At 42.9% G+C, this 13,193-nt stretch overlaps 1 protein-coding gene across 1 annotated transcript in view; it reads right to left on the bottom strand.

The window, feature by feature from the left end:
* The window catches only part of LOC308080854 (protein NLRC3-like), a 166,866-nt gene that overhangs the window by 1,664 nt on the left and 152,009 nt on the right, over positions 1-13,193 (bottom strand). Inside the window, exons 6-12 of the mRNA XM_080422894.1 lie at positions 6,027-7,088; positions 5,761-5,934; positions 5,496-5,669; positions 5,231-5,404; positions 4,966-5,139; positions 2,851-3,000; positions 2,629-2,675 (exon numbers count right to left, since the gene is read on the bottom strand). Of these exons, the coding sequence (XP_080279020.1) occupies positions 2,629-2,675; positions 2,851-3,000; positions 4,966-5,139; positions 5,231-5,404; positions 5,496-5,669; positions 5,761-5,934; positions 6,027-7,088 (1,955 nt within the window). The remainder of the gene's footprint in view (positions 1-2,628; positions 2,676-2,850; positions 3,001-4,965; positions 5,140-5,230; positions 5,405-5,495; positions 5,670-5,760; positions 5,935-6,026; positions 7,089-13,193) is intronic.

Below are 13,193 nucleotides of genomic sequence, written 5' to 3' on the forward strand. Positions count from 1 at the left end.
CAGACCCCTCTAGTGCATCTGTAGACCCCTCTAGTGCATCTGTAGACCCCTCTAGTGCATCTGTAGACCACTGTAGTGCATCTGTAGACCACTGTAGTGCATCTGTAGACCCCTCTAGTGCATCTGTAGACCACTGTAGTGCATCTGTAGACCACTGTAGTGCATCTGTAGACCACTGTAGTGCATCTGTAGACCACTGTAGTGCATCTGTAGACCACTGTAGTGCATCTGTAGACCCCTCTAGTGCATCTGTAGACCACTGTAGTGCATCTGTAGACCACTGTAGTGCATCTGTAGACCACTGTAGTGCATCTGTAGACCCCTCTAGTGAATCTGTAGACCACTGTAGTGCATCTGTAGACCACTGTAGTGCATCTGTAGACCCCTCTAGTGAATCTGTAGACCACTGTAGTGCATCTGTAGACCACTCTAGTGTATCTGTAGACCCCTCTAGTGCATCTGTAGACCACTGTAGTGCATCTCTAGACCACTGCAGTGCATCTGTAGACCACTCTAGTGCGTCTGTAGACCACTGTAGTGCGTCTGTAGACCACTATAGTGCATCTGTAGACCACTGTAGTGCATCTGTAGACCCCTATAGTGCATCTGTAGACCCCTCTAGTGCATCTGTAGACCCCGGTAGTGCATCTGTAGACCACTGTAGTGCATCTGTAGACCACTCTAGTGCATCTGTAGACCACTGTAGTGCATCTGTAGACCACTGTAGTGCATCTGTAGACCACTGTAGTGCATATGTAGACCACTGTAGTGCATCTGTAGACCCCGGTAGTGCATCTGTAGACCACTGTAGTGCATCTGTAGACCACTGTAGTGCATCTGTAGACCACTGTAGTGCATCTGTAGACCACTGTAGTGCATCTGTAGACCCCTCTAGTGAATCTGTAGACCACTGTAGTGCATCTGTAGACCACTGTAGTGCTTCTGTAGACCCCTCTAGTGCATCTGTAGACCACTGTAGTGCATCTGTAGACCACTCTAGTGTATCTGTAGACCCCTCTAGTGCATCTGTAGACCACTGTAGTGCATCTCTAGACCACTGCAGTGCATCTGTAGACCACTCTAGTGCGTCTGTAGACCACTGTAGTGCATCTGTAGACCACTATAGTGCATCTGTAGACCACTGTAGTGCATCTGTAGACCCCTATAGTGCATCTGTAGACCCCTCTAGTGCATCTGTAGACCCCGGTAGTGCATCTGTAGACCACTGTAGTGCATCTGTAGACCACTCTAGTGCATCTGTAGACCACTTTAGTGCATCTGTAGACCCTTCTAGTGCATCTGTACACCCCTCTAGTGCATCTGTAGACCCTCTAGTGCATCTGTAGACCACTCTAGTGCATCTGTAGACCACTCTAGTGCATCTGTAGACCCCGGTAGTGCATTTGTAGACCACTGTAGTGCATCTGTAGACCACTCTAGTGCATCTGTAGACCCCGGTAGTGCATCTGTAGACCACTCTAGTGCATCTGTAGACCCCTGTAGTGCATCTGTAGACCACTCTAGTGCATCTGTAGACCATGTAGTGCATCTGTAGACCATGTAGTGCATCTGTAGACCACTCTAGTGCATCTGTAGACCATGTAGTGCATCTGTAGACCTCTCTAGTGCATCTGTAGACCACTGTAGTGCATCTGTAGACCACTGTAGTGCACTGTAGTGCAAAATAACTTGCTACTCATGCATTATTTTCATATTTACACAGTGGTGGAAAGTAACTAAGTACATTTACTCAAGTACTGTACTTAAGTACAATTTTGAGGTATTTGTCTTTTACTTTACTGGAGTATTTCCAATTTTCAATAACTTTACTTCTACTCCACTATATCTTAGAGGAACATTTGTACTTTTACTCCACTACAATTAAATGAAAACTCATGCACTCAGATTTTGATTATTATTACAAAACATACACTAACCACTTCAGCCCTAAATATAATTCGGCCATTTGAAAACAGCAGATCTACAAGCTCACAATGTGTCGCATCGCACATTGTGAGCTTATAGATCGGCTAATTTCAATAGATTTTTTATACATTTTGAACTTGTGAAATAGGACATTCTGCACAATGAGTACTTTTACTTTTGGTACTTTAAGATTTTGATGACGATACTTTTGTACTTTTACTCAAGTACATTTTGAATACGGAACTTCTACTTACAATATATCTACATTACAGTTTTGATACTTTTGCTTTGGTAGTACTTCTTCCACCACTATATTTACACATTACATTTTTTATTTTACATCTTAGTTTTTATGTTTTTGATGAATGATATACATGACTATCTTGTCTCGATGTATTTTGCTGTTCCTGTAAAACACATAATTGCAAAAGAATAGTGTATAGGCAATATGGTCACATAATAAGAGCTCTAAAGGCTACAGCTGTGTCAGTGGTAGTGGGTTGGGGGGGGGGGGGTATGGGCCATTTACAGGGGATTCTTGTGAATGAAAACGCATTACACTTATAGTCATTATCATCTTCATTAACAGTAGGAAGAGAATGAGTGAATGTCACATGTTGCTGTTTATATGAGCTGTTCATCTACATAGCTGGATGTGTGATACTTGACATTTTTAATGAATGAAACATAATTCACACTTACACTTCCTCACACCTGGTTGCAGCCTGCACTCGCCACCATGTTTGACACTGGGGGTAGAGGAGATACAAAGTAAATGTTTGCATATTCCATTCAATATTAGAAACAATAATTTATCATGATTTTTCAGGATGAAACATTAAACAATATTGTACAGAATCACTATATGATTTCCTTACTCAACTAGAACACATTTACAGTGAGTGACAGCAGTTCTCTCCATACCTCAGAGTCTCCAGTGGTAGAGCAGAGAGGCGATTTACGCCGTCTCCTAGGTGATTGTAGTTTAAATCCAACACTTTGAGATGGGAGTTGGATCTCAGAGCCGAGACCAGATAAGAACAGCCTTCCTTTGAGACCATACAGCCTGACAACCTGCACGCACGCACGCACGCACACACGCGCACGCACACGCACACGCACACACACACACACACACACACACACACACACACACAGGTTATGTCAATACAATGTTGCCACTTTTCCTAACAAAAGGACCTTTGCTATGTGAAACCAAGGGCTGAGACTCGTTTGATGGGGCTTGGTCCATATAAAAGTCAAGTGGCCAAGTTGTCTCAAGAATAAAGTTCTCTGCACTTCACTGTCTAATGGCTGTTGACCAAACTGAGTAAAGAATACAAAGTTTATCTCCAACCTTTCAACAACTTTTGGGTGCTACGTTTCACCTCCGACTTACACTAGCCCATGAAGTGAACTATTATATCCAATGCATTATGCATCCCCTTTGACTGTTTTACATAAATTTCACTTTACAACACACAAGGCAGAGGTTTACGTATCAGTCACACCCACTCCATTTTGATTGGGTAAAGCACAGTTTAAATCCTGATCAAAGGCCTGCCCCCAAGAAAAGCTCCTATCCAAGTATTTTGTGAGATCTGCTGACAGATTAGATTATGCATGTGGGAGCAGATAAAATAGGTCAAATAAGTGAAGTAGTTGCTGAATGGCTGGGATCCCTTTTTACCTAATATGTGGCCACTTAAAGGAGGAGTTCACCCAAAAAATGACTTATTTTCTATCAATTGCACACCCCATGAAGCCTTGAATCCATGGATTTATTTGTTTTTTGTCGCTTTCCTAAGCTAATAATTTGATTCCTGTCTCCTACCGGCTAATGTATCCGGTAAGAGACACAAAGTAGATTCTTTGTGTCTCCTACCGGAAATACACCCGGCCATCAAATTATTGGCTTAGGAATGCGACAAAAAACAAAATAAATCCATGGATTCAAGGCTTCATGGGGTGTGCAATTGATAGAAAATAAATATTTTTTTTGGGTGAACTCCTCCTTTAAGCTGCTATTGCTAGGCTGATTAACTGTGGGGTTAAGATCATCATGGCAGCCATCAAATAAAATAATGAAATCCCTGGACTAAAGAAGAACCTCATGGGGAGGAGTGCATTTAAGTATGAGATAGAAAGACGGGAAGCAGCTGCTCATTCAGGAATTTTTTTTTTCAACCTACACTTTAACTGATAAGCAGATTAACATGTAGCTTTAATTTCTTTGGGGTAATTAATCAAAACTCTTTACTTTGGTTTTGTTTTGGATTAACACTTTTTTCTTAATTTGATTTCATCTTGAGTTTTCTGAGTTAAATGGATTTGCAAGCTCATAGGGCGGCACAAAGTGACGCACTATGAGCTTGTACTGTATATCTGCAATTTTTTTGAATAGCCAAAGTATATAATGACACAGATTCTTTCCTGGTTTTAATGAGTGGTGGTTCTACAGGTTTAAAGGAGTAGTTCACCCCAAAATGACTTATTTTCTATCAATTACACACCCCATGAAGCTTTGAATTCATGGATTCTTTTTTATAGTTTTAGTCGCATTCCTGAGCCAATAATTTGATGACCAGTGTATTTCTGGTAGGAGACACAAAGAGTCTACTTTGTGTCTCCTACCGGATACATTAGCATCTTTCCGACGGTAATCAAATTATTGGCTTAGGAATGCGACAAAAACAAAATCAAATCCATGAATTCAAGGCTTCATGGGGTGTGCTATTCATAGAAAATAAGTCATTTTTTGGGTGAACTACTCCTTTAAAGAGTTCTACAGGTTTTAAAGGATTAGCCTTTTCTCCTCAAACTCTGATGTTTACACAGAGAAAATGAAGTATAGTAAATCAACAAAAAATTACTCTTTAATACAGATCTATTGAAGGCCAAATGCAATGAATAAAGGGTGCAACGTAGTGAACATTTTATATTTTCTACTTTAGCTGCATATTATTTCATTTGCATTGTTGCTTATATATATGCAGATGCACCAGCTGAAATTGGTTGAAAAGGTTAAGGAATACTGACTTGACGGTCTCCAGTTTACAGTCTGGACTCCCCAGTCCACCAGAGAGCTCTTTGACTCCCACATCCTGTAGATCGTTGTTGCTGAGGTCCAATTCCCTCAGGCTGGAGGACTTGGAACTGATAGCAGATGATAACGCCTCACAGCATTTCTCTGATAGGTTACAGCCACTCAGGCTGAAGAGAAACAAGTTATAAAATCATATATTTAATATATATATGCACGTGCACCAGCTGAAATTGGTTGAAAAGGTTAAGGAATACTGACTTGACGGTCTCCAGTTTACAGTCTGGACTCCCCAGTCCACCAGAGAGCTCTTTGACTCCCACATCCTGTAGATCGTTGTTGCTGAGGTCCAATTCCCTCAGGCTGGAGGACTTGGAACTGATAGCAGATGATAACGCCTCACAGCATTTCTCTGATAGGTTACAGCCACTCAGGCTGAAGAGAAACAAGTTATAAAATCATATATTTAATATATATATGCACGTGCACCAGTTGAAATTGGTTGAAAAGGTTAAGGAATACTGACTTGACGGTCTCCAGTTTACAGTCTGGACTCCCAAGTCCACCAGAGAGCTCTTTGACTCCCACATCCTGTAGATCGTTGTTGCTGAGGTCCAATTCCCTCAGGCTGGAGGACTTGGAACTGATAGCAGATGATAACGCCTCACAGCATTTCTCTGATAGGTTACAGCCACTCAGGCTGAAGAGAAACAAGTTATAAAATCATATATTTAATATATATATGCACGTGCACCAGCTGAAATTGGTTGAAAAGGTTAAGGAATACTGACTTGACGGTCTCCAGTTTACAGTCTGGACTCCCAAGTCCACCAGAGAGCTCTTTGACTCCCACATCCTTTAGATCGTTGTTGCTGAGGTCCAATTCCCTCAGGCTGGAGGACTTGGAACTGATAGCAGATGATAACGCCTCACAGCATTTCTCTGATAGGTTACAGCCACTGAGCCTTTTAAAAAAGTTATAAAATCATATATTTAATATCATGTAATATAAAGATGACCTTTTATGTTAAATGTATCAAGTTATCAGTTCACCTACAGAGCTCTATTTGAGGCTTTGACCACTGGCAGCAGCATCAGAAGAGCCTCCTCTGAAGCTTGGTATTTCTTCAAGTCAAACACCTCCAGCTCCTTGTCTGATGACAGCAACACGAAGACCAGAGCTGACCACTGAGCAGGAGAGAGTTTGTCTTTGGAAATACTTCCTGATCTCAGGTATTGCTGGATCTCTTCCTCTAAAGAATGATCATTCAGCTCATTCAGACAGTGGAACAGATTGATGCTTCTCTCTGCAGAAGGATTCTTCCTGATCATCTTCTTGATGTACTTGACAGTTTCCTCATTGGTCTGTGACCTACTTCCTGTCTGCTTCAACAGTCTTTTCAAGCGAGGCTGATTGGTCTCCACTGAGAGGCCCAGCAGGAAACGAAGGAACAAGTCCCAGTGTCCATTTGGACTTTCTAAGGCCTTGTGTACAGCACTCTGGTAGAGATGAGTCAACTTTCTAAACTTCATCAATTTGAAGGTTGACAGTAGGTTGACACCCCGGCTGACACATCTGCTATAGACATGGAGAGCAGCCAGAAACTCTTGAACACTCAGATGGACAAAGCAGAACACTGTGTCCCCGAGCATCCCGCGGTCCTTTTTAAAGATCTGTGTGAACACTCCTGAGTACCGTGCAGCATTTCGGTCTATGCCACACTCTTTCAGGTCTTTTTCATAGAAGATCACGTTGCCTTTCTTCAGCTGTTTAAAAGCCAGTTTTCCCAGAGACAGAATGGCCTGTTCTGGATTTGAATCAAACTTTCCATCAGTTCCGTATTGAAACTTGTCCTCCTTGTGTTTGGAATGAAGTTCCATTAAGTGGATGTACACCTCAGTCTGGGTCTTTGGCAGCGGACCTTTCTCTTCTGTTCTCGACAAGTCCTCCATAACGTTAGCAGTGATCCAACAGAAGACTGGGATGTGACACATGATGTGGAGGCTTCGTGATGTCTGGATGTGTGAGATGATTCTGGCCTGGTTCTCATCACCACTGAATCTCTTCTTGAAGAACTCCTCCTTCTGGGCGTCAGTGAACCCTCTCACATCTGTCACCCTGTCGAAATAATCAGAAGGGATCAGACCAGCTGCTGCAGGTCGCGTGGTTAGCCAGATGCAAGCAGTAGGAAGCAGGTTTCCATTGATGAGGTTTGTCACCAGTACACCCACTGAGGTTTTCTTTGTGACATCAGTGCAGATCTTAGTGTTGCGGAAGTCTAGGGCAATCCGACACTCATCAAGGCCATCAAAGATGAACGCAACTTTGTACTTGGCGAAGCTGCAGATTACTGATTCCTTGATTTCACCAAAAAATGTAGTAAGAAGTCCCACCAAGCTGTAATTCGTCTCCATCTCCAAATTCAGCATTCGGAAAGTGAATGGAAACAGGAAGTCGATTTCCTGGTTGGATGTGCCTTTTGCCCAGTCCTGAGCGTACTTCTGAGTTAGGACTGTTTTCCCGATGCCAGCCACTCCCTTCGTCATCACTTTTCTGATTGGGTCATTTTCTCCAGATAAAGGTTGAAAAATGTCTTTGAATTTGATTTGTGTTTCTTTCGTGGGTGGTTTCCTGGACAATTTTTCAATCTGGATGACTTCATGTTCATTGTTGACCTCTCCACTCCCTCCCTGTGTGATGTAAACCTCTGTGAAGATCTGATTCAGTTGTGTTTTCTTTCCTTGACTTGTGATCCACTCAAGCAGACATTGAAACTTCTGTGTCAGATTAGACTTCAATTGTTGTTTACAGGCAGCAGCAAGACTTTCTAAAATGACCAAAGAACAGAGGACATCAGTGAGTGCATATTATGGTAAATGTGGTCCTCATTGAGAGGCCTTTGTAATGATATGGTTGGTTCTATGGTTGTTGCTGAGCTCTAATAAAGTGTGTGATGCAATTGAGGAGCTTAATTTATCATAATATGTTATTGCTTTGGGGAAGTTGGTATAGCATATACTACTAATAATATTAATTTAGCAGTACATAAGGTCCTACCTGGCCTCTCCGACAGGTCTGGTTGGTGTCGTTTAAGGGCATTGTAAAATTCTGCTTGGATGGCTGTTCCCCCTTGATCGAGCATCGCTGTGTACAGTTTACGCATTTGATCCATGCTTGTCTTCTCAGCTTGAATCCCAGCATAAATCTCAGGATGGACCATGGTTCCTAGACTGTCCACTATAGGCATGACTGTGGTGACATTTTGAATCAACTGTGCCCTCTGCTGGATCACAAAATGTGCTGTTTGCAAGAGAAAAAGAGAGTGGTTGAGATAAATGTATCACAGAAAATGTTCATTAAGTGAATGCAAAATAAAGCTCTCTGCATCTGTACATACCCACAAGAATAGTGGTGGAATAACTGGTAGATTCATAGTTTGGGAATATGGTATTGAGTATGTACATCCTGGTAAACAGAAGGTAGCACCAGAAAAAGCTCACCTTTTTCTGCATCCGTCTTTTCTGAAGTCAAGCCATCACCAGCACCCTGTTGTACACGGTCATGTTATTTTAATCATATCATGCCTGAGTGCTATTGTTCAACATTACGTCTTGTACTTAGCAATAACCACCCCATTGCATCAACATATGCAATGGGGTGGTATATGCAATGCAATATTTCATTGGGCATTAGGCCTTAAGCTTAATTTATACTTCAGGGTAAACAGTAAATTGTAAACACATCATTCAACCGGTTTCAGACGTCAAAATGGTAATACATATGCAAAACTATTGTCAAATATTTCAGTAGTATTGAATGACAACTTGTGGAGACTGGAGACATATAAGTTAATTAATATTGCATATTTTGAAATTGACATATAGGCTGACTATAGGTTGACCTTTGACCATAGGTTGCAGTGAGGCAAATTTTGTCATGTTAGGCTACTATGACGAAAAGTTATGAAAGGTTGCTTGTTTTGATGTGTTTTTGTGGGGATTGCGGATGAAAATGAGCTATAAGTCCGGTGTATTTACATTACATTACTGTTCATACAGCGTCCGTCTAAACAAACAAATAAAGTAAAGCTGTGAATAAAGAAGACAACAGTAAACAGATGTACTGTACCTGGGTCTGTGGAGCTGCCACTGATGCTGAAGGTGACTGGTCCTCCATTCTGGGCTTTACAAATGACACAGAACCTGCACAATAACACCATGTCACAGTTAAGTTAACTCTTAGTGAAGAAAAACTAAACCAAAACACAACATTTCACGAGTAGGCCTACAGACCACGCCTTCAAACCAAACATTGTTTAACGTTCTTTATTTAGAAAAGAAGGAGATGGACCTGTCAGGAAGGAAATTGGTTATGCATGGATTAGATGATGGAGGGAAGAAAGGGAAGGGAAGGAGGGTAGGGAGGAAGGGAGGCTTTAGGGGTGAGGATGTGCGAGTGGAGATGAAGGGGGCGATGATTTGTAGACAGGGAGGTGATGATGAAGGGGGTGAGGATGGGGGAGTGAAGACAAGGGGTACGAATTATCTAGTGAGGAGGGTAAGTGAAGGATGTAAGGTGTGAGGATGGTGAGAGGATGACTAGTGTGAGGTGAGCTCAAGGGAGTGAGAACAGAGGAAGGGGAGGTGAGGATGAAGGGGCATGCAAAGCCTGGATAAGGGGGCGCAAATGAGTGTGTGGGACGAAGGGCGTCGTAGCCCTGGGGAGGGATGAAGGACGGGGCCCAGTGAGGGCGCGGCCCTGGGGGAGGGAAGGGCGAAGCCCTGAAGGGGGAGGAAGGGCGTAGCCCTGATGGGGGAGGAAGGGCGTAGCCCTGATGGGGGGAGGGAGGGCGTAGCCCTGATGGGGGGAGGAAGGGCGCGCGAAGCCCTGAGGGGGGAGGCATAACCATGTGGCTCCAGGGGGGGTGGAGACCTGAGTATTTGGCTTAGGGTCTGAGGAGATAGGCGTGTGATCTGAGGAAGCACCATCACTCGAGACCCCAAAAAGAGAAAGCATAATTAGTCATTAATTAGAACATTTACTGGACCATGGATATGTGGGCGTTCCTAAGGTCTTGGACATTGGTTCTAATGTAAGTATGGTATGCTTGGGATGTCCAACGCCCTAGGAGTTGGACGGTGTGGTCGGTGATGCCTCTTCTAGAGGCAGAAGAAGCAGCACCGATTCGGAACGAATGGCCGGAGAAATTACCCTTGGTCAGAACTTGACGGAGGTGGTAGCCCTGGTGGATGGTTTGCATTATTAGAGGACAAAACGGGCTCACCTGATAAACGTGTGTTTCGGGCGGGCGTTGTAGTGTCAGCTCTGCTGCTGTCGTATCTGCTGCTAGAAGGACCCCGTGCCGGCTGTGTGACGTCATGATAGCGCGCCTGTGAAGGACCCGCTGGAGAAGAGGAAACTCTCGCTGCTGTGGTGTAGAGTTTGAAGAGTTGTCTTTTGTTTGAGGTGCTGGAAAATGCGACGCTCTTCTCTCTTAACGCTTTTTTCAGTGATACCACGGTCCAATCGCGGATGGGCGGGATTACCGTCCTGGACGGGGCCGGGGGAGGAGGCGCTCTTAGTGACACCGGCCGTGGAGGAAGAGGAGGGGGGAGGGGAGAGTGCTGAGCGATGGTATGGTCAACACGATGTCTGAATGGAGACCTCCCCCGACGAGACCGGGCTGGGGAGGGAGAAGCGACCTGGCGTCGGGGGGTGGAATGGTACGATGGAGGAGGACGATGAGGAGGATGATCACGACCCGACCTGTGCTGGGCGACCGGGTTCTCCCCCTGACGTCGGGGGGTGGAATGGTGGCGTTGGTGTGGAGGAGGAGGAGGAGGAGGAGGAGGAGGAAGATGCTGGGGTGGAACGGGAAGAGCGCGGCCCGACCGGGACCGCTGGCTGGTCCGGGAGCTCCGGCTGTGGGCAGGAGAAGCGGAGGGTTGCCTAGGTGTGTACCTTGGACCGCGGTGAAATTCCACCGGTGTTCCGCTGACATCTGTTGCTCGATGCCTCTCGCCTACAGACCTTAACCTGCGAGAAAGCGGTGTGTCGGACACGGCGGCGGAAATGTTGGAAGTGAAGTCCTCCTCATCGGAGGCTTGGAGGGTAATAGAATAATCCATTGAGGTAAGTTAACAATAGTTTACTCTAGGTTTGCGATGTGCTGCATTGCGAAGAACAATGCACGAATGGCAGGCGGACCTGGCAGGTTTAAATACCCTCACTTATTGGTAGAAGGGGTGGAGTTCAGGGTGGAGAGCGATTAGTTACCATGGCATCGGTACCACTGTGAGTGGCAAAGGTGGAGCTATGATCCGTTACCATGGCGGATAAGTCGAGGGAGGAGTTGACTCGGTTACCATGGTGATCGATCAAGCTTGTAACCTAGAGATTGAGCTGAATGGAAATAGATCATGGGAGTAGAGTGAGGGGCAAGGTTAGTAACAATCTCATTGTCTGAAGGCGTAGTCTTCCTCCTGAACAAACATTGTACCAACTCCATTCAACATGGAAAACTCTCCGAAAGTTAAAAGACAAAATCATAATTAGTTTCACAAGAATAACATATCACGCCAAATGCATCAGCGCCTAAGCCGTGTCCCTTGTTGGGGGGCATGATCTCCATTGTAAGACAATTAGACCTAGATTAGCTCATTTAATTCAAACTCTATCCATGCAATCATTAAAAAAAAATTAAAAAAAATACTTCTGCATTTTGCACATCTAGTTGAAATGTATCTTCCATCAGAATGTGGAGCGTTATTAATGACTGATTCATTATCTATCTATCTATCTATCTATCTATCTATCTATCTATCTATCTATCTATCTATCTATCTATCTATCACAGTGTGCATGTCTATCAACAAATACATTTGATGTGCTGAATGTGGAAGTAATCTCATGTGACGGCAGCAGGTCGGAGCAGATACAGTAGTTACCCATAAGCACAAACAAATTATTGAAACAAATAGTGTAGAAATGCTCAGAATATTTCCAACTTGTCGGAAATATAATCAAAAGGATATTGGACAGTGTTTTTAAACTATAAAAGCTAATGTTTGTCTAATAGCATAGGCTTACAATGGAGATCATTCCCTGTGAAGGGGCACGGCTTTGGTGGTGACGTGTGGCTGACTGATCTATTCAAAGTTATACTTTAAAGTAAACAGGCTGTAAAACTACGTATTGGTACAGAATTATTATACCTTACAGACTTTGAACACATCTATAATACATCACAATCATTTCATTACGGATGTGGCTCAACATCACTGGAAATGGACATTAAGAATGTGAGCTGCTTTTAAACATAATATTCTGTCTAATTGATCTTTTTCCCCTTATTTTTTCTCTTTTCGAGTTTGTCACATTCACATCCTGTCCAGTTACAAAGACCACCAAGAACATTGTATCTCTTCCTCCAGATGACTCCAACCAGTCTGTAATATAAGTATTTTGTTTTGTCATATCTGAATTGTTTGTTGAATTGGTTGTTGTAATAGAGCATCGCAGTTCCCGCCCCCTCCGGGTGCCGGAAGAAAAAACTCAATGCATTTTTCCCATTGACATTTCCAAAAATATTTATATCTATTAATTAATTAATTTAAGCCTCGAATCAAGCCATCATGACATCACATGAATCATGACCATAAAACGTTTGATTCTGTGATTATTTATTTTTTTAAACGGCAAAACAAGGGTATTTATTAAATATAGTATATCATATAATTAAATATAAAAATTTAAAAAATCACAGAAAAAAACGTTTTATGGTCATGATTCATGTCATGTCATGATGGCTTGATTCGAGGCTTAAATTAATAGATATAAATATTTTTGCAAATGTCAATGGGAAAAGTGCATTGAGTTTTTTCTTCCGGCACCAGGAAAAAACAGGAAGTGGGCGGGAACTGCGATGCTCTATTGCTTTTTGTTGTTTAATGTTTTGTTTCCCCCTCTGTTTTTTTTTGTTTTTGTTTTATTTTATTTTTTTTTTATTATTATTATTTTTTTTAATTACATTTCTATACAGTGTATCATGTACCTAGGATCCCCTCTAAAATGAGATGCTACATCTTCCTAATAAAGAATTTCAATAATAATAATTTTACACATGCTGCGATTTGAAGAAACATCAGCAGATTTTTCCGTGGATATACACGGAACAAATTAAATGTATGTAGCACTAATAGAAGAGCCCCATGGTTTCAGTTC

The sequence above is a fragment of the Gymnoscopelus braueri genome, assembly GCF_963280865.1.
Source record: "Gymnoscopelus braueri genome assembly, chromosome: 24".
Taxonomy (NCBI): domain Eukaryota; kingdom Metazoa; phylum Chordata; class Actinopteri; order Myctophiformes; family Myctophidae; genus Gymnoscopelus; species Gymnoscopelus braueri.